At 45.7% G+C, this 22,141-nt stretch overlaps 1 protein-coding gene across 6 annotated transcripts in view; it reads left to right on the forward strand.

The window, feature by feature from the left end:
• Window positions 1–636: 636 nt before the first annotated feature.
• Cd99l2 (CD99 molecule like 2) overlaps window positions 637–22,141 on the forward strand; it is a 94,934-nt gene continuing 73,429 nt past the window's right edge. The window contains exons 1-2 of one of the 6 annotated variants that reach the window (XM_074062429.1): window positions 637–879; window positions 17,659–17,811. In XM_074062429.1, coding sequence (XP_073918530.1) covers window positions 813–879; window positions 17,659–17,811 — 220 coding nt within the window. In that variant the 5' untranslated portion in view covers window positions 637–812. Of the gene's footprint in view, window positions 880–13,298; window positions 13,759–17,658; window positions 17,812–22,141 lie in introns of all 6 variants that reach the window. The other 5 variants (XM_074062426.1, XM_074062428.1, XM_074062427.1 and 2 more) reach the window with 5 other exon arrangements.

Consider the following 22,141-nt stretch of genomic DNA (forward strand, 5'->3'; position numbering starts at 1 on the left):
GGCCTCGGCCGCGTTCCCTGCAGACATACAGCTGTTTGTCACCGCGGCCAGCCACGAAAACCCTTTGCCTTAGTCCCGGGCAGGGCTCCACGCAGCTTCCTGCGGGGACGGCGGGTGGGGCGCGCTCGGGCCTGGAGAGGACCCTAGGGAACAGCCTTTTGCCAGAGAACTGGGCCAGAAGCGGGAAAGCCCTGTCCAAGGTCACCGAGATGGCAGGACGGGAAGCAGCGGGCTTGTGAGCCGCCTTGGGTCCCGCTCCGGGCTGGGGCGGAGTGGGCACGTGGGTGAAAATCACTGAACTTTGTCGCCGCTGCCGCCTTCTGGCCACTGGCGACTCACTGCCCCCGGCTGCAGAGTCCCCTCCGAGATTCGAAACCCGAGGACCCGGGTGGGAAGGGGTCTGCGGCCCGCGAGCCAGCACGCCATCCAACCCCCGTCACTCAACCCACTGCAAGTCTGCGGGCCCCGCCTCCCCGCAGTAGCCACGCCCTTATCCCCGCCCTCGTCCAGTAACCCGGCCAGACTTTGGCCCCGCCCCCGAGACTGCAGTCTCACCCCGCCCCCCGCCCCCGTCCCCACCCTCCTCCCGCTTCCTGCCGGGCCCGAGCCGAGGCGCCCACAGGCGCCCGCAGTCAAGCGCGCCCCGCCCCCGCCTCGCGCCCTCCCGGGGCCGCGCTTTGCGCGTGCCAGCTCTGGGCGGGGCCCTGCAGTGGTGACAGGGCTCCTCCTCCTTCCCCGCTCCTCCTCCCCTCCCCCTCCCGCCCTCTTGCGCTAACTGTGCTCCTCTGGGGCCTCTCCGCCTGCTCCCAGCCATGGTGGCCTGGCGCTCAGCGATCCTCTTCTGCCTCGCTTTCTCCTTGGCCACCCTGGTCCAGAGAGGTAAGGGGGGCGGGGGACATCCAGGGATCCCGCCCTGTGTGCCTAGGAGTCGCTCTGCGCATGAGTGCCCCAGGCCCTGGCCTGTGGCGGTGGCGGCCAGCGACCCTGCGGTTAGGGACTGAGGACCCGGGTCCACCCGCGGGAGCCAGTCCGCCGAGGTCGGTGTAGTGGGAGAGGAGGGATGGGACTTCTCTTGGTGGTGGGGTACAAACAGGGGAATGGTGCCCGCTAAATCCTGAACAAGCAGATGTCACTCCTGGTGACAACAGCTGCCCCCAGAACTCTGCCTTAGGGAAAACGTTGGAAAAATAAGTCATTTTCAAAATCTGCTGTAAGGCCACCTGCAGCAAAGCACCTGGGGAGCTTCTGGGAGGCTTCCAGCCTCCATTCGTCGGGGACTGGGTGGGGGTAGTGCAGAGGGGGGCTGACATGTAGATCTAACCAGCTCCCTACGTGCTTCTGGTATCTGCTCCTGCTTCCCAGTCTTTGGTCATATTTTGCCTAAGAGGAGGGAGAGGAGGATGAGGGGTAGGAGAAAGAGAAAGATTTCAATGAATCAGGGGAACAAGTTTCTTATACCATGTACAACTCAAAGTGTGGTCCAGGACCCAGACACAGAGGCATCATCTTGGAGCTTGTTAGAAATGCAGCATCTCAGCCCTGCCCCTGACCTACCAGACTGAGTCAGTGTTCTATTTAACGTTTTAATCAGATCCTGGGTAATTTGCAGGCACATTCAAGTTTAAGAAGCATCTTCTTAGAACAAATGCACTCTGTGGTTAAAAATAGGGTCTTAAACATGTACCAGCAGAACCTTCTTATACTTATTTATATCCTATCTCCACCTCAAAAAGAGTTTGAGGAAAACACTGTAATTGAGCACAGAATTGTACTTTGAGCATCCTGACAATTGAAGGCACATCCAGCTAGTGAAAAACATGAGTTAGGAAAAACAGAAGTTTGTCCTAGCACTGAGTTCTAGTAAGATTTATGTCACATTTAAGGAACACTGGAAAATAGTGGACAGTAATAGCCAAGTTAGATTTGCCAAAGATGAAGGAATGCTTTTCACGTGGGTAACCCCTGGAGTTACATTCTACAAAGGTATCAGGCTCTGTTCCAGGAAATGAGGATGCAGAAGTGAAGTCTTTGTGGAGCTGACCTCCTGGCCGAGGTGGAAACAAGCCCTAATGTCAAATCTGGATAATATATTGCTGGTGCTATGAAGAAAAGAAGGCAAGCTGTAGGGATAGGAGTTGTTGAATTTGCTCTTTCATTTTTCCTTTTGTGAATAATTTTTTGTGGGGGTACTGGGATTTGAACTTAGGGCCTCATGCTTGCTAGACAGGCATTCTAGCACTTGAGCCACTCTGCCAGCCCAGGAATAAAATTTTTATTCTGTCTAATATGCATTTGTGGGGAAAAGTATACCATAGTACTCCATTATCTTTGGGGGGGTTATGTTACAAGATATCCAGGGGGATGCCTGAAACTACAGATAATTTTTTGCAGTGCTGGGGATGGGACACAGAACCTTGTGCATGTTAGGCAAGTTTTCTACCACTGAGTGACCCAGCTCAGAAACCACAAATAATACCATGCCTTCTACATACCATGTTTTTTTTTTTTGACCATATATGAGGCAGCAGAGCTAATCTGCCCTCCTATGTTTTTAATTCCCTGTGTGTCCTTTGCATCCCCGTTCTTATATTTTGGAGCCATTATTAAATATAATAAGAATTATTTGGACACAAACGTGGCAGTACCTCCATAGTTGGTCTGATAACGAAAACAGCGGCTGAGTGACGACGTAGTGGGTAGCATATACAGTGTGGATACGCTGGACAAGGGAGTGATCAACATTCCCTTGGAGCAGATGATGCAATATTTGGGCACGTTACTCAAAATGGTGCACAATTTAAAATACAAAATGTCTATTTCTGGAGTTTTGCATTTCCTATTTTCAGTCCATGGTTGACTGTAGATAACTGAAAATGTGTAAGCAAAACCTCATGAAGGGAAGCCATAGATAAAGGGGGGACTCTTGCAATCATTTGATTGAATTGCATCTAATGACAGGGACATTTTGAAAGTGGAATATGAATGTCAAGTCTGAGATTTGTAGTTGATTTAGAAGGTGCTAGAGAGGACTGAGAACCAATGCAACCATTTTATAGATGCAGAAACAGGGAGAGGTGGAGTAACTTACCTCAAGTCACACAGTGACTAATTGGCAGTTAGGGTTTGATCCCAGGCTTCTCTGACTCCAGGGTCACCCTGGCCTCTAAGCACTAGGTAGGCATGAAGCCTTTACCCTGGAGGCTACCCCTTCTCCCACTTAATGGCTTTGGGAAAATGAGTTCTCTAAACTTGTTTGCTCAGTCCATATAGTGTCACATAATTCACAAAGGTGTCTTGAGGGGACCAGGACTGTGTCATTCTTAGATCTGCAGCCTTGCCACCAGCTATCATTTCCTGAGTGCTTGCTGTGTGCCACCTGTATCACATACCTTGTTGTTATTTGCCTCCACAATTTTCCAAGGTAGGTATTATCTCTGCCTTCCAGATGAGAGATCCTGGTCACACAGCTGAGAAGAAATAGAGCCAGGGTTCAACCTGGATAAGACTGCCATTCAGTAATTCTTTTTTGTTTAAATTAAGAAGGCTAGTCCAAAAGAAGCTGAGAAACTCCAGGACCTGGGCAGTAGCAATGTCATAGGTGTTGTGAACATGAACTAAGAAGGCAGGTGCTCAGGGAGGCACCGGCTGGCCCTCCTCGAGCCCTAGGGAATAGGGTCCTGGGTGGGTCTGCCTGAGTCCCGCTTTATTCTTGGCTCTGGTTCTCAAAGTCGGGGGTGACTGAGCAACTCCACCAGGCCCCAGAAAGCTCACAAGACACCAGGGCATGGTTTGGGCAACTGTTGCAGGCTCTGGTGCGGAGATAGGCATTAGACTGCCAAGAGTTTAAAGGGCGGTTGACAAGTCATTCTTGGTCTAATTACAGAGGGGAATTCAGTCACTGCCTATTTTACTGCTTCTGAAAACTTCTGAGGACAGGTGTGTCACCTGTGTGTGCCTACAAAAATGGGAAGGTGCTCTTTTGAGCAGCAGGAAGAAGGATCACAGGATATAGGTGGGGGCTAATTGTAGCGGAGCCTGCATTTCACAAAGGCCTTCCACGTGACAGCTCCTCAGTGCCTCACACACATTAACCCTGTATAACCCACCTGTGAAAGTTAGCACTGTGACCCGCACTGCCTCCCCAAGTCCATAGTGATGTTTTGCAGATAGCCCTGAAAAGTAATGGACCTGTTTCCTAACGTGGAGAATGTGTGTCCAGAGAGCTTGAGGAACCTACTGGAAAGATCACACACAGTCTGTAGTAGGACCGGGTTTGGACTCAGGTTCATCTGAATAACCAAAGCAGGGCACAGGAATGCAGATATCTTCCAGAACCCAAGTGTGCTGGCAACCCACCAAGCACCCACTCCCCACAGATGTCCCGCTACAGCCTGCCCAGTGCACGGTGATGCCCCGCCATGCACGTAACTGCTTGCTGCCAGTTTCCTCTTCTGTGCAGGGGATAACAACACTGTCCACCTCATGGGCTGGTCACTAGGATTACATGAGTAGCACAAAGCACTTAGCACAGTGCCTGGCCCCCTGTGAGCTCTGTCTTAGTGATAGCGCTCAGTACTCATATTTCCCAAGATGCTCCAAGGCACATTTTAAAATGCGTGTTCCAAACCTTGAAAGCATCACTTGTATACAGTTTCCACACTTGGCAAATCCGTTGAGACAGAAAGTGGATTCGTGGTTGCCAGGGAGTGGGAGTGTCTGCTTAGTGGTAAGGGATTCTTTGAGACAATGGAAATATTCTGGAACTAGCTAGAGGTGATGGTTGCACAACTTTGTGAATGTCCTAACAAACACGCACTTGTCCACTTTAAAATGGTGAATTGTATGGTGTGTGAATTGCGTCTCTATTTAAAAAATTCACTATGTCACCTGAGCAAAACAAGCGCGAAGCAGTAGCTGCACGTGATCCTGGCGTGGCCTTGGTCTTCAGGCTCAGCACTGAGTGCCTAGCTAGAATCCAGCGAGGAACCCGTGGGCTGACTCGGGGCATTGGGTCTGTGCTGGAAGAGTCCCACGTGTACCTGCAGGGTTGGTCCCAAGTTATGTTCCAGAATGTGGGAAGCTGAGATCATGGGACCAGGGAGAATTACTCTTTCCTGGATAGTTCTGGGGAAGGGTCACCATTATGTGTGCCAGTTAGTCACAGCACAGGGTGTGGGGACTCTGCTTTTAGTCTTACATACTTTGATTGGTTTTCTCATCCCTCTGATGCGCTGGACACCAGGTAACCATAATGCATTTATTTTTAAGCACATAGAAGCCATTTGAGTCAGCGCATGTGGACACTGAGGAAGGGCTGCAGTTGCCCCGGTAGAGATAATGATAAGGCCTGTTGTGACTCCTCAGAGGGGCTTGAGGGCAAGGAGCTGGGCTTGGGCTTGGTGAGTTTAGGAAAGATACCTGCCAGACACACTGACTTCCTGGTCCCCATTCTGTTCCCTGTTGGTGTTTGTGCTTTTCCTTCTGTCTACTCTTACTTTTGGTACTTTGCATGTTTGTTCCTCTGCTGTTACAAGGTTCCTGATCCCAAACCCAGACTCAGCCCTTCCTGAGGCCTACTCAGAGTTTCCAGAAAAGCAAATCTTGGCTTGCACATAAAACCATAAACACAAATCATTCCTGTAGACAGGTGTACCCCTGCGATGTCCTAGTTCCTGACCTCGGGACGGTAAGCTCCATAGCAAAAGGGAAGTTTGGGAGATACCAGAGGTATTAAGGTTGCTAAGCAGCTGACCTGAAATAATGTTAGCCTGGTCAGGTGTGGTGGTGCATACCTCTAATCGCAGCACTCAGAAGGCTAAGGTAGGAGATTTGAGAGTTAAAGGCCAGGCCAGGCTGGGCTACATAGCAAGACCCTGTCTCAAAAATCAAGGCTTATGTAGCTCAGTGACAGAGCTCTTGCGTAGTATGTGCAAGACCCTAGGGTCTCATCCCCTTATCTATTCATAGTTTGCTAAGAATTTTGGAATTATTAATTCCTTATCAAATATTTCTTCCTTATTAGCATATTATTGTTGTGCTGGGGATACATTGTGACATTTACAAAAGTGCTTACAATATATCTTAGTTAGATTCACCCCTCCCCCCATCTTCCTCCTTTATCCTCCCTCCTGCCACCCTTAGAATAGTTTCAACAGGTCTCATTTTTCCACGTTCATACATGAGTATATAATATTTCTACTATATTAACCTGTCTACACCCTTTTCTTATATCTTCCATCCTCCCACTGGTACCAATCTCTAGACAGGACTTGTTTTGCCTTCCTGTTTTTCATTTTTAAAAAAAGACGTTTTTTTTTTTTGTTTATGATGGTTATACAGGGAGTTTCATTATGACATTTCACGTATATCTATATCATATCCCAAATTGGTTCATCCCTCCATTTTTTCTCCTTTCTACCTTAGTCCCCTTCTTATGGTGATTTCAACAGGTTTGACTGCTCCATATTCATTTTTTTATAGAAAGTGCACCAACCATATTCACCTTGTTTACTTTCTTCATTCAAGTGTTTCTTCTGTGGCAACTGAAAGAGTCACAGGCAGCCAAGTGTGATAGTGTGTGTTGCAGGCCAGCCTGGGCTATATAGCAAAAACTTTTCTCAAAAAACCAAGGGCTGGTGTCTGAAGTTCAGAGGTAGAACACTTGCATAGCATGTGCAAGGCTCTGGTTTTCATCACCAGCACCACCAAAAAAAAAAACAGGTCAGCCTGGCTCATCTAGGTGGACCCAATGTAATCGCATAGGTCCTTTAACTATGGAAGAAGGAGATGGAAGAGTCAGTCAGAACCATTCCATGAAAGAGGGAGATTTGATTGGGGCATTGCTGGCTTTTGGGGGGGGCAGGATTAAAAGGATGAACATGGTCTCTAGAGACTGGAAAGGACAAAAGCACAGCTTCTCCCTTAGAGCTTCCAGAAGGCCAGCTGTGTCAGCACCTGGCTCTTAGCCTAGTGAGACCCAGGTTGGACCTCTGACCTCCAGAACTGTGAGTGTGTTTCTTTTTAAGTGTTCAAATTTTTTGAATTTTGTTACAGCAGAAAGAAGCCACTAAAATAGAAGCTACACATTAGATATCAGTATCTGTAGTTACTTCTGCCTCACTGTGATGAAATACCTGAAGTAAGCAACTGAAGAGGAGTTCTTTATTTTGTTTGATTCACAGTTTCTGAGCATTCAGTCCATGGTTACTTGGCTCCATGTTTCTGGGCCTGTAGTGAAGCAGCAAATCATGGCAGTAAGAGTGTGTGGCAAAGTCTGCTTCCCTCATGGTGGCTGGAAGTGGAGAGGGAACACAGGAAGTGGCCAGATGTAGTCCCCAAAGATAGCCCCCAGTGACTTACTTCCTCCAACTAGGCCCCGCCTACTTTTCATCAGCTGCTAATAATGCCATAATTTTATGAATCACTCATGAGACGACTCCATTGATTAGGTCAGGGCCCTCAGGATCTATTGGTCTCTGGAAACACCCCCCAGAGGTGGGCTTCCCAATCTAGCATTTCTCAGTGCAGTCAATAGACAATCAACATTAGCCATCTCAGCATTCTTTTCATTGTTCACAAAATGAGTATGCAAGTTTCCTTACATTGTTCTAATTTCAGCCATTGCATCAATTGCTAGTATGCTGTATGTTCCAGACTTTGTGCTTTTTTTTTTTTTGTGGGACTGGGGTTTGAACTCAGGGGTTCATGCTTGCAAAGCAGGCATTCTACTGTTAGAGCCACAGCTCCAGTCCTCCATTCAGGATTTTAACATAAATGTTCTTGGTGCAGCAATGGATGTTTACAAGTCTGGTGGAGGGCCTGGGGGGGCAGGAAGATTTCTGTTGCTTGGGTTTGGTTCTGGACTGCTTCATGAACAGACTGGAGCCTATGCTTCACTCTGGAACAGCTCAGACTGTAGGCCACCTGTAGTGGGAGCCCATTGGCTGTCCCTGCTATTTTTCCCAGCGTTTCTCCATCAGTCACTGAGGTTTACACACTTTTGCACTTTTCTGGATAGACGCTGTTGAGCAGTTTCTCAACCACAGTGCTTTGCTTTTTGTTGGTGGTGCTGCTCGGGTTTGAACTCAGTACTCAGGGCTTCATACTTGCTAGGCAGGCACTCTACCAGTTGAGCTAAGCCTCCAGCCCAACCAGGGTACTTTTGAAAACTGGCCTGGGGTAGAGTGTGTAGCTCATTGATAGAGCATGTGCCTGGGGGAGCGAAGCCCTCACTTTCATCCCCAAGACTGAAGGCAAAAAATTAGAAGGAAAAAAAAAAAAAGAAAATTGAGCTGAACAGTTTGTTGGCAAGGGGTAGGATGAATGCTTTCTTGTGCACCGTAGATGTTTGGCAGCATCTCTGGCCTCTATCCAGTAAATGTCAGTCAGTAGCACCCTCCTCCCCAGTCTGCCAACTGAAAATGTCTGCACAGTGCCCAGGGTCTGTTGAAGGGCAGAATCCCTTTGGTTAACCAGCACTGCTGTAGACACACACATACACGCACACACACACACATACACACTTATACATATCTATCAACATCTCACATTTATATCATATCTATATCAATAGAGATAACTCATAGAAACAAAAGCTCTTTGAGGTCCTCAATAATTTTTGAGTATATAAACAGTCCTAAGGCCAAAAATTGCTGCTCTAGGGTTTCTAAATTACACAAGAACATGTAGCATATCATAGTTGTAACACATGTGAGATGTGTCTTTATGTGTGTGTGTGTGTTTGCCGCTGAGGATGGAATCCAGGGCCTCCTGCATGCTAAGCAAGCATCTACGGCCATGCAACACCCCTAGCCCTCGACAGCTATGGTACCACTTCGTAATTACACTGTCTGTTATCAGTGTTCCTTGTGAGTCCATAGAGTTTTCTGTCATCATCACTTTGCCTCAGACAGATGTGTTGGAGGAAATCAAACCCCAGGCATTCTTTGTGGACTAATGTCAGCTCAGCCGACTGTAGGAATCCATCCTAGAGTTCTCAGTGAGCTTTGAGCTCATCCTGGCTAAGCCAGACCGGCCTTCGCTATCTCTTCAGGTTAATTATTTTCAGCCTAGACTTCCACAGCTGGCTCATCTCTGCTTTTTCATGTTGAGCCGTAAGTTTCCATTTAAGGTGGCAACCTTGCCTTCTTAATACATTTGAATTTCCGAGAGCCAATGAAAAGAACTATCCAAAGAATTGCTCAGGCAGCTCACCAAAGAAGAAATCAAATTGGACAATAAACATATGAAAAAATGATCAACCTCATTAGTAACTGGAAAGATGCAAATTAAACTGTAATAGGATAAAATTGCATACCATCTACTAGACTAAAAATTATAATAAAATCTGACAGTACCAAATGCTTACATGATTACAAGAGTAATATGCGCTCTTTGTGGTAAATTTGGAAAATGTAGAAACGTATAGAGAAAACAGAAACCCTATAAGCCAGGGATAGCCCCTTCCCATGTTGGAGTGCAGTGTTTTAGTAATTTTTCCCTATACCTCAGGGATGACCCCATTCACATGTTGGAGTTCAGTGCCTCAGTAACTTTTTCCTATGCAGAAATACTTCAAATTACTGATATCAAACTGTGGATATAGATTTCTTCCTTATTGTGAAATAGATACAGAGAAATGTGTAGTATAAAAGAAGTATAAAGAGAAGTATAAAGCAAAACCTGTCACCACCGAGGCAGAAAATGTTGAGAACACCTGGGTGACCGCATGTTCCCTCCGATCACAGTGTCCATTCTTCCCCCGGAGGTAACCACTATCCTGGTTTTTGTGCATTTTCTTGCTGTGCTCTACCCTTCTACCACCTATGTATGCAGCCCAAAATAATGTCATTTTCTTTCAGTGCTGGGGATGGAACCCAGAGCCCCACAAAAGCTACGCAAGCGCTCTACCCCAACCCTGTTTTGCCTGTCTTTTAACGGTGTAGAAATGAATTCCCATTGTATGTAACCTTCTGGATTTTGCATCTGTATTATATGTGTCTGAGTTACTGATAACTTGTTGTGTGTAGCTGTAAATCTGTTCCCTCTCATTGCTATGTTTTTTTTATTCATATGTGCATACAATGTTTGGGTCATTTCTCCCTCCTTCCCCTGCCCCCTCCCTTACCTGCCCCCTCCCTCTCCCCCCCACCCCCTCACTACCCGGCAGAAACTATTTTGCCCTTATCTCTAATTTTGTTGAAGAGAGAGTATAAGCAATAATAGGAAGGAACAAGGGTTTTTGCTGGTTGAGATAAGGATAGCTATACAGGGAGTTGACTCGCATTAATTTCCTGTGCATGTGTGTTACCTTCTAGGTTAATTCTTTTTAATCTAACCTTTTCTCTAGTTCCTGGCTCCCTTCTCTTATTGGCCTCTGTTGCTTTAAAGTATCTGCTTTAGTTTCTCTGCATTGAGGGCAACAAATGCTAGCTAGTTTTTTAGGTATCTTAACTATCCTCATACCTCCTAAGTGTGTTCTTGCTTTATCATGTGATCAAAGTCCAATCCCCTTGTTGTGTTTACCCTTGATAATGTCTGCATATGAGGGAGAACATACGATTTTTGGTCTTTTGGGCCAAGGTAACCTCACTCAGAATGATGTTCTCCAATTCCATCCATTTACTTGTGAATGATAAGATTTCATTCTTCTTCATGGCTGCATAAAATTCCATTGTGTATAAATACCACATTTTCTTAATTCATTTGTCAGTAGTGGGGCATCTTGGCTGTTTCCATAACTTGGCTATTGTGAATAGTGCTGCAGTAAACATGGGTGTGCAGGTGCCTCTGGAGTAACCTGTGTCACAGTCTTTTGGGTATATCCCCAAGAGTGGCATTGCTGGATCATATGGTAGATCTGTGTTTAGATTTTTAAGAAGCCTCCAAATTTTTTTCCAGAGTGGTTGTACTAGTTTACATTCCCACCAACAGTGTAAGAGGGTTCCTTTTTCCCCACATCCTCGCCAACACCTGTTGTTGGTGGTGTTGCTGATGATGGCTATTCTAACAGGGGTGAGGTGGAATCTTAGCATGGTTTTAATTTTCATTTCCTTTATTGCTAGAGATGGTGAGCATTTTTTCATGTATTTTTTGGCCATTTGAATTTCTTCTTTTGAGAAAGTTCTGTTTAGTTCACTTGCCCATTTCTTTATTGGTTCATTAATTTTGGGAGAATTTAGTTTTTTGAGTTCCCTATATATTCTGGTTATCAGTCCTTTGTCTGATGTGTAGCTGGCAAATATTTTCTCCCACTCTGTGGGTGTTCTCTTCAGTTTAGAGACCATTTCTTTTGATGAACAGAAGCTTTTTAGTTTTATGAAGTCCCATTTATCTATGATATCTCTTACTTGCTGTGCTGCTGGGGTTTCATTGAGAAAGTCTTTGCCTATACCTATTAGTTCCAAAGTATTTCCTACTCTTTCCTGTACCAACTTTAGAGTTTGGGGTCTGGTATTAAGGTCCTTGATCCATTTTGAGTTAATATTGGTATAGGGTGATAAACATGGATCTAGTTTCAGTTTTTTGCAGTCTGCTAACTAGTTTTCCCAGCAGTTTTTCTTGAAGAGGCCGTCTTTTCTCCATCGTATATTCTTAGAGCCTTTGTCAAAGACAAGTTGGTTATAGTTGTGTGGCTTCATATCCAGGTCCTCTATTCTGTTCCACTGGTCTTCATGTCTGTTTTTGTGCCAGTACCATGCTGTTTTTATTGTTACTGCTTTGTAATATAGTTTGAAGTCAGGTATTGTGATACCTCCTGCATTGTTCTTTTGACTGAGTATTGCCTTGGCTATTCGTGGCCGCTTGTGTTTCCATATAAATTTAACAGTAGATTTTTTAATCTCTTTAATGAATGTCATTGGAATTTTGATGGGAATTGCATTAAACATGTAGATTACTTTGGGGAGTATCGACATTTTTACTATGTTGATTCTACCAATCCACGAGCATGGGAGATCTCTCCACTTTCTATAGTCTTCCTCACTCTCTTTCTTCAGAAGTTTATAGTCTTCCTTGTAGAGGTCTTTCACATCCTTTGTTAAGTTTACACTTAGGTATTTGATTTTTTTTGAAGCTATTGTAAATGGAATTGTTTTCATATATTCTTTCTCAGTTTGTTCATTATTAGTTTATAGAAATGCTAATGATTTTTCTATGTTGATTTTTATAGCCTGCTACCTTGCTATAGCTATTGATGATGTCTAGAAGCTTCTGAGTAGAATTTTTTGGGTCTTTAAGGTATAGGATCATGTCATCTGCAAATAGGGATATTTTGACAGTTTCTTTACCTATTTGTATTCCTTTTATTTCTTCTTCTTGCCTAATTGCTCTGGCTAGGAATTCCAGTACTATGTTGAATAGGAGTGGAGATAGTGGTCATCCTTGTCTAGTTCCTGATTTTAGAGGGAATGGTTTCAGTTTTTCTCCGTTAAGTATAATGCTGGCTGTAGGTTTGTCATATATAGCTTTTATAATGTTGAGGTACTTTCCTTCCATTCCTAGTTTTCTCAGAGCTTTTATCATGAAATGGTGTTGGATCTTATCAAAGACTTTTTCTGATCTATTGATGATGATCAAGTGGTTTTTGTGCACATATATTTATTATATATTATGTACATGCATGTATATGTACACATATATGTTTATAATTTTAGTTTGAACTGATACACGTGAAATTGTACTTAGTCATGGAATATTATGTAATGTTTTGACACATGTATACATTGTGCTCTGTTGGAATCAGGATAAGCACATATGTTCCCACACACATCTCTTTATGGTGAAAACATTAGATCTTTTTTTCTAGCTTTTTTTTTCTGTACTGGGGAATTGAACCCAGGGCCTCATGTATGCTAGGCATGTGCTCTACCACTTCAGCCAGTCCCCTAGGCCTCTTCTAGTTTTTTTTAAATGTCATCATCTGTACTTGCTCTGCTTCATTATAGAACACCAGAATGTCATTTTGGTTGTTTTTAATGGGAAGGTTTGTTCAAATAATCTGTCTGTCATTACTAGAAACAAATTGATATGTCTTTACCCTGTTTCTGTATGTAACCTTATATTGCGAGTATTTCCTTAGATGATTAAAGCTGTTTGAATATATGACTTCTGATGAATTTTTAGGTTGACGCTCTTTGCTGTTACACACAACAGCTCATTAAATAGCTTTATACGTGTTTGGTGAAGGGTAATGGCCTCTAGTTACAGGGTAGCAGGGAGTGGTTGGAGAAAATCTAAACCTTACTCAGTGCTCAGCAAATATTAACTCATGTTATCGTTTTTATCACATGTGCACACAGGGTGGCCAAGGGTCAACTGGAGCAGTCCTGCCTGATGACCCTGGCCTGGAGGAGCCAGGTAGAGTCATGGGTAGCAGAGTACTGTTGGGACAAAGTGAACCAATTCAAGAACAAGAGATTGCCAAGACACCCTGTGGTCACACTCCCTGCGCTGGAGCTGGTCCAATCCCAATGAGCACAGTGATGGGAGACTTTTCTATTGCAACATGGTACTGTCCCAGAGTGCAGCAGGACCACGGTGGGATGGCGTGGTTATTTTTGCATCACTGTGACCAGATACCTAACAAACAACTTAAGGGAGGAAAGGTTTACTTTGGATTACAGTTTCTGAGGGTTCAGTTCATGATCGGCTTCACTGATTCTGGGCCTGTTGTGAGGCAGAGTATCATGGTGGCAGAAAGGAAGAGCCAGGGACAAGATAGCCCTCAAGGACCTGCCCTCAGTGATGTACTTCCTCCAGGTAAGTCCCATCTCCTAAGGTTTCCAGAACCTCCCAAATCATGCCACCAGCTGGGCCCAAACCTTCAGCACGTGAGCCTTTTGGGGGAAAGCTTCATATAAAAAGCATAACACCCAGCATGGTCTGTCCCCTCCAGGAAGCATCAGTTGAATGCTGTTTATGTTCTGAGTGCCCGGTGGTGGCAGGCCACTGGAGAGGATGAAGATACTGGTCCTTCTTCTGGGAACTCCCAGTCTGTGGGGCGAGAGTGTGGGCTCTTCTCTGCAAGTTGAGGATTGGCAGGGGTGGGGATAAGACAGGGATTTCTGGAGCTGAATAGAGTCTCTACAGTGACCAAGCTGGGACGGCACCATGTCAGAAAGGAGGAGCAGCACTGAAGTGATGGCAAAGGGCTGCTTAGCAGGCTCAGAAGGTCTGGTGGAGCTGGAAGTCAGGCCAGGACCAGGAAGACAAGGCCAAGACCAGAGAGTGGAATTTCCCCTGCAGGGCAGTTTCTTGTCCAGCATGGGATGAGCTTGCCTTTAGTGAAGTGAGAGAATGGAAGGTGTTGGAGATGAGGAAGAAAGTGAAGGGACCATGGGCATGAAACAGGCCATCATGATCTGGAGTGGAGAGAACTCAGCCACGGCCAGGTAGCTCCACTACTTTTCCCCCACCTATTTTAAATTAGCATATGTTAATTAACAAAATAATGGGTTTCATTATGACATTTTCTCCTATGTAAATTACATACGTTGATCGTATAGCTCTCTTGATGACTAGGAGAGAATATTCTGGAAGCTAGGAGAAAACAGCCCCAAGGAGACAGGAAATGGCCATTGCCTGCAGCCTCAAGAGAGGAAACCCCAACCCCTTCTCAGCGCCTCTCCATACCCCCCGCCCTGTCAAAGCCCTGGCACTCAGTAATCTGCTTTTCAGCAAGCATGGGTGCCCCATTCTAGGCTTACCACATAAATGTAATGCTACACTATGTGGCCTTTTATGGAAGGCGTCTTTCGTGTAGCAGCAGGTTTCAAGGTTCTCTACTTCCTCATCTGGTGGCCAAATTAAATTCCACTGAATGGATAAACAATTCCATTATGCAGTGCTCAGGTGATGGGCATTTGGGTTGTCTCTGCCTTTTGGCTGCTGTGAGCATTTGTGGACAGGTTTTTATGTGGATTACGTTTGGGTAAACTTCATGTACACTTAGGGTTTACTTAGACAGTACCACATCATATGGGAACTGGTAAACTTTGCAAGGAACTGTCAGACTGTTACAAAGCTGCGGTGCCATTTTACAATCCCACGGGCAGTGGGTGAGTGTCTCTCTAAATTCTCACCGAGCCTTGTTCTTTTCCATTTCTCTTTTGATTCCTTCCCAGTAGGGAGAAGGGATAGCTCGCTGTGCTTCTCATTTGCATGTCCCTGGTGACTACGGAAGTTGTTCATTCTGTATCTCAGGACTGCAATGGACTAGGACACGTAGTAGGTGCTTATAAATGCCTGTCAAGAATGGAGCTATGTAAAGTTTCATCTTGAGCCAGTCATGGTGGTATGCACCTGGAATCCCAGTAATTGAGGCTGAGGCAGGAGGACCATGAGTTTGAGGTTAGCCTGGGCTACATAGTAAGACCCCCTCTCAAAAAAATTGTTTTGCCTTATTATTTTGACTTCTTTCACATTGGTAGCTACTTCCTTCTTATTCCTAACTAGGTCCAGTTCTTTTCTCCTTTTTTCTTGGTTAGGTTATTGAGATGATTGGTATCTTTTGGTGAACATTTTTAAAAGAACTCTTAGAAGAAAAGAAGTCAGATTCACTGCATCCTTCATCATGACAGTGTGGAGGGGAAAAGTATGTGATCTAAGTTGTCATTGTCACGAAGAAGCAACATAAAGACATTGTGACAGATGTCAGTTCTTGTACATGAACGTTCATAGCTTTATCTGTAATTGCCAAATACTGGAATGAACCCACATGGCAGTCCCCACAGAATGCGATTCAGCAGTGAAAAGAGACTACCTGTTGATACACACAGATGTATGGTGCAGGAGGAAGGCACATGCTTCCGTTCATGCGATGTTCTTGTAATAACTTCATTATGCACATGGACAACAGATTGGGGGGTGTCTGGGCTAGGGACAGGCACAGGGGCCAGGAGAGAGGAGAGGAGGAGAGAAGTGGGTGTACAAGGTCAGCAAAAGGAGTCCTGGTGGTGCTGTGAACTGTGCTGGTGACGGTCACATGAATCTGCACACGGGATAAATGTGTGGAACTTAATAGCCACCCAGGAAGAAGCACAGTTAAAACTGGGGGAGTCTCCGTCGGACGCATGGTTGTATTGATGTCAGTATCTTGATCGTGATAATATACTATTAGCTTGTATAATATGACCTTTGGGGGAACTGGGTCAAAGTGTATGAGAAGTGTCTTTATGACTTCTTACTCATCTGTGTGGGTCTGTAATTATCTCAATGTTTGGGGTTAAGCTAGGGCCGTAGCTTAGTGGTGGAGTGCTTCCCTAGGATGTACAAGACCATGGGTTCCATCTCTAGGGCTGAAAAACAATTTGGGGTTTAAAAACATAGCCATTTAGAGCTTTGTATCTCTCAGGAATCCTTGTGGAGACAGCTACTTAATAATATAAAACAACCAAGCAAGAGGCAGTTCAAAGCAATGTCCTCAGAGAAAGGGAAGCCGGGAAGGGGATGGTTGGCTGTGAACACTGCAGTGTTTAAGCAGCTCTCTGGCTAATCAGTCAAGTAGACAGAGATGCCAGGCGGGCAGCCATTTTAAGTGAGGGGACCACTTTGGGAGCATGGGATGAACATGAGGGATAGCATTCTGGGGAAGCCAGCATTGAAGAGCTGGTCACATGAGTGAAGGAGACTGAGTGAGACAGGACAAGAGCCAGAGGAGGAAAATGTCATGAGGATTCAGGACAAAGTATTTCAAGGACTCTTACTCAGTGGCATCAGATCCAGAGGCCTCAGCCTGCCATGTACAAATCAGGGTGTGGTGTTCCTCCTGCAAGCTAGCCTCCGCTGTGCTCCCTGGCGTGGTGAATGGTGTCAGCATCGTAGCCTGTTGTGCAAGGGACAGATGTAGCCCATCCTCATCACCCTCTCACCTCTGCGGCCCCTCTTAACTATCCCCACTGTGCCTCACCAATGTGTCTCCTCTCCTTCCCTGGCCATTCTTTGTCGCTGCGGACTCCCTGTGGGCTGTGAGGAGGTAGGCTCTTGCAGCACTAAGGCCACTCTCAGTAGCTTCCTGGTCCTCTGCTCCCTCTTGCCTGCCAGGCAGAGCTGTGACTGCTGCTATGGTCACAGCTTGTTTAAATGTCTCTGCACTAGACTGAGATCAAGAACTCTGGTTTTCTCACTCTTCTGTCTCCCCTAGTACCCAGTGCCTGGTAGACCTTCAATGTTTGGTAGCTAAATCCTGTGGAGCTGACATTCTGCTTCTAGGGCTCTCTAAAGAGCATTCACTGCAGGGTTTCCTTTAAACGAAAGCTCCTTAGATGTTTGCAAATAGAAAGGGACTTGCAGAAATTTGAATCACAGCTGCGGGGCAGGGACTTACATGCTGCTGTTGGAAGTACACCCTGTTTCTTGTTTGTGCAGTCAGGCCCAGACCCTGGTTGGAGGCCAGGTGTATTTATAATGAGCCCAACAACTGACCTGCCTCTCCTCCTTGTCTCGCCCTTGTCACAAACTTTCTTTCCTTCCTTCCTTCCTTCCTCCCTTCCTTCCTCCCTCCCTCCCTTCCTTCCTTCCTTCCTTCTTTCCTTCCTTCCTTCCTTCCTTCCTTCTTTCCTCCCTTCCTCCCTCCCTTCCTCCCTCCCTCCCTCCCTCCCTCCTTCCCTCCCTTCCTTCCTTCCGTCCTTCCTTCTTCCCTTCCTTCTCTATTTTTGACAGGGTCTCACTATGTAGCTCAGGCTGGCCTGAAACTTGCAGTCCTCCTGCTTCCATCTCCTGAGTGCTGGGATTACATATGTGCACCACCATGCCTGGATCCTGGGTTTCCTTTGAGGGGAGGTGTCCAGCTTCTCTGCAGTGAGGGTGCAGCAGGTAATAAGGGGAACAGTTCCTTAGTTACTCTCCTGAGTTCCCCTCCTTCCCCTCCTTTTCTCCTCCCCCCAGTGGAGGGGTGGTAGAGGGTCTCCAGCCTCCACACCTCTTGGTAAGGGGTTGTGCCTGAGCTTGACCCCTTTCCATATCTTTTCTTGTTATTTTTTGTATTGGATACATGTCCTCTTTAAAAATGGGTGGGGAGCACTGACAATTTTGTAATGTTACATCCTTTTGTCTCTAAACTGGCGTGTCTTTTCATTTGTTCTTTTGTGTTTTTTCATAGTGATTTAGTTCTTTCTTCACCCATATCTAGTCCAGCTCTTTAGTATAGTTACATACTGTAAAATGCTCACATGTTCCCATATTCAGTCATGTTCTTTGGTAGTGTGCTCAAATTTTTATTCCCATGGTTCTAGAATGGTTTTTTAGTATTCTTTTATTGAGGCGTAATTCACATATGGTAATATGTGAAGGTATTAAGATCGTTAGGTTCAATCAGCTTTGATGAGTGCCTATCAAGACAGAGCATTTTTATCATTCCAGAAAGTTCCCTTACACCATTTCCCCCTGCTCTTGTCTAAGCAATCAGTGAATTTCATAGAAGTGACACCATACCGTATTATTTCCTTTTTTTTTTTTTGTGATAAAGTCTTTTGTGGTTTTGGGGGGCAGTACTGGGGTTTGAACTCAGGGCTCTCTACACTGAGCCACACCCTCAGCCCCTTTTTGCTTTAGTTTTTTTCCAGATAGGGTCTCAAGTTTTTGCTTGGGGCCAACCTTGAACTATGATCCTCCTACTTCCACCTCCCATGTAGCTAGGATTATAGGTGTGAGCTCTACACCCCATTATCCCCCTTTGTTGCTGAGCCATGTTCCTGATGCTGGATGTTTGGGTTGTGCTCAGTTTAGAGCTATTGAAAATCAAGCAGCTGCGCATATTCGTGTACACAGTTTTGTATGGGTACAAGTTTTCATTTCTCTTGGATGAAGCCTAGGAGTGACATTGCTGTCTCACGGGGTCTGAATATGCCTAACTTTGAAGAAACTGCTGAGTTTTCCAAGGTGGTTGTGTCATTTTATACTCCCACCAGCAACAGATGAAATTTTTATTCCTCCGTCTTACCCAATATTTGGTGGGTCACAGCTCCCCTGGCTTTGATTTTTCTCTTGCGCTGATATCACCTGTGCTCATTTTTCTGGAAGGTCATCTTAATCTTTGGATGGCCTATGTCCTGCCAAACGCCTCCTGCAGGAGGCGTCATCCTTAGGAATGAGGCTTCTCCCTTTCTGATGTTTTCCAGGGCCTTCGAGAGACAGGAGCTACAGATGCAAGATAGCAAGTCAGGACAGCTTCCAGTGTGGTGTGAAAGCTTTGATTCCCTGTCCCTACTTCTTTTATTCTGCATTGTTTTCAAAGCAGCAAATAACAAAAGTGTTGGTTCCTGGTTCCTCCAAGCCATCCGATCAAAGAATATTAACCTTTCAGCTTAAGCTTTACTGCACGTCCAAGAATAACTTATTTACGAGGAAATGGGACTGTTGACATTTTACATGATTTTAAATGTTAAAGATCTTTTTGTGGCCACGTGGGACTGAATGGAGAGTCTGTGTGAGACATAGGGTGGGAGGAAGGGGTGGAAATTGTTGCTGGGTCCCCCATGCTCAGCCCCCAGCCAGAGCGCCAGATGGGTGCAAGTAGTACCATCTCTCCTTGCTTTGCCCCACTCTTCCTGAAAGTGTGTGTGCTCTTCCCTGCTTGTTAGTCTTCAGGAAAATAACTGATTGATACATTTTCTTCTCTCCCAGAGCAGTGCAGGTCCCGTAAAGGACTGTTAGGCTGGTAGGATTGGGGATATGGTACAGTGGACAGGCCTGTACAAGGCCTGTCACAGCCCTTGTTGAAGGAGGCACAGGTGTAGGGGTTGATGTCTTTCTGGTGGTACTAGTGCCAGGGAAGGGGGAAATAGGTGGCAAGGACGTCTGTTGTGAGCAGGCATTAGAACATGCTTCATCAATAAAACCTGTCATTTTGGGCTCTGTCATATTGCCTAGGTTATCTTGTTAATAGCTATGACAGTGGCACAGAGCAGGACACAGATTTGCATGGTGCCAAACTTCTGGGAAGCAATTTCATAAGCTAGGGGGCCCTGCCTCATTTTGCTCCCACCTCTGAAAGTATGACTCAAAATCTTTGGACTCCAATTTGTCCACCTGTCATTGGCTGTCTGTTAATCTGTCAGAGATGTGTTGCAGAAACACACATATGCTTTTGGACAGGTATATTCCAGCCTGGGAGGGAAGCACAGCCTGTACACTTGTTGACTTTAAATGTCTTTTTTCAGCAGAACTTATCATTGCCAGAGAAGCGGGGGTGGGGGTGGGCAGAGCAGGGAAGAAACCTAATTATGCAAATTTTGATCTTAAAGCTTTATTCATATGTTTCCTGGCAGGCTGTTCTTTAATCTCAAGAGCAAGATTGCTCAGAATTACCATATATTCTAGTTAATTGCATTAAAATTATAGCAAAGGTTGTTTTTGCTATAATCAAGAGTGATTTTGATTAATACTTAGGAAATCAAATGCCTCACGAGCAGTGGGAATGAGAACAACCTTCTCAGTCAGCCGTCCATCCTTTTCCTTCCTCCCCTTCTTCTAAAAGGCCAAAAATACAAACATATTTGAAAGGATTTTTAAAAATCTGTTTGCTTAGATGGATAGTCATTTTGAAAGGCATTGTCAAAGAAGGAGCCTGATTATTTTCCTCTCTCCCCTGTGTGAGGGCTTTAGACTAGGTCTTTACTGCGGAAGGCAGAGAGAGGGCCTGCCCGGAGGTCTTGGACAGAGACAGGAGCACATGCCCTCCAGGCTGGTGGTGGACTGGCCAACATTCAGGGCTCTCTGAGGGTCTTTTCTATTGGATCAGTAGAGCACGTGGGGCAGATGCCCTGGCAGAGAAGAACACATATGAGAAGGCTTTCTTGCAGAAATGAGGTACAATCCAGACGGAGATGGACTAGAGAGTGAGGTCTGTGCGCAGTGCTTAGGCAAAGGTCGGAGTGGGAAGCGCGATTAAGTGGAGTTGACTGGCTGCTCTGCTAGGCTGGTTGTGGGTGGCGAGGGAAAGGAGAGGACTCAGGTAGTGGGCATGTCTGGCATGCACAGCAGGCACTGGAGGTGTGGTTCCCCGCAGGAGGTGATGGTTCCTCCAGGTCTCCTGGTGCACGCGCTCACTCTCAGAGCGACATTCCAGGAGGTTCTTAGGTGGGGCACAGAACCCCCGCTTTCCTCCCAGTGATGAGAGAGGCCCCACTCCACAAGGAGAGGCGTTTCACATGACCAGCGCCCACCCAGGGCGCTTCAGGACGAGCTCAGTCCAGAAACGTTCAGTGACTGTCATGAAGAGTCTCACTCACTTGACTGTGAGAAAGGGCCTCCATGGGTCCTATTTAAAGGAATGAAGTCATCATAGGAAACCACCTACACCCCGGATTATCTGCCCCCTAAAACCCAGGCCGAGATGGTAGAGTGAAGTATGTCCAGGGAGCTACCGAGCTTTTGGGGTTTTTATCGGTGCGTGGGGTTGAACTCAGGGCTTTGCCTGTGGTAGGCAAGCTCTCTACCACTGAGCATAGTATATTCCTAGTCCTAGCCTTAAAAATAGATATGTTAGATTTATAGGAAAACTGTGAAAATGGACTGAATTCTCACATACCCCCTCAGCTTCCTCTGTTAGTGACATCTCACAGTAACATAGCACACTTGTTACAATCAATAAGCCACTATTGATGCATACTATTAATTGAAGTCCATATGTTATTCAGATGTCCTGAGTTTTCCTGTAATGTCCCTTTCCTTCTCCTGGATCCCATCCCCTACCTGGGCATTTTTAAAGAAGTAACGGGCTGAACGGTTAAGAACTCCAGTACTGGAGTTCCTCGTGTCTTTGGGTTCTGCATACATAGCTGGAATTGGTTTCCTTAAGTTAAGCTTTCTTTTCTTTTTCGATGGAATTTCACTCTGTAGGCCCCACACTGCTGGGTTCCAGTGATCCTCCTGCCTCAGCTTCCTGAGTAGCTGTGACTAGAGGTGTGTGCCACCACACCCAGCTTCTAAATTAGGTTTTTAAAACAATTTCTGAAATTTCAATATAGAGGTTTTGTCATCTTTTCCCTGTTGCTATTATATTTGATTGAGTTTGAGGTGACTCAATTCTGTTTCCAAGTCAGTCCAAGGAAAAGTGTGTTCCTGCTTGGGATGGGAGAACCTGTTTCCTGAGGCCACCGTGTTAGGGAAGCCTTGTTTGCTTCTTAACCTTTCCCTTTCAGCA

Source organism: Castor canadensis, chromosome X (assembly GCF_047511655.1).
Source record: "Castor canadensis chromosome X, mCasCan1.hap1v2, whole genome shotgun sequence".
Classification (NCBI taxonomy): domain Eukaryota; kingdom Metazoa; phylum Chordata; class Mammalia; order Rodentia; family Castoridae; genus Castor; species Castor canadensis.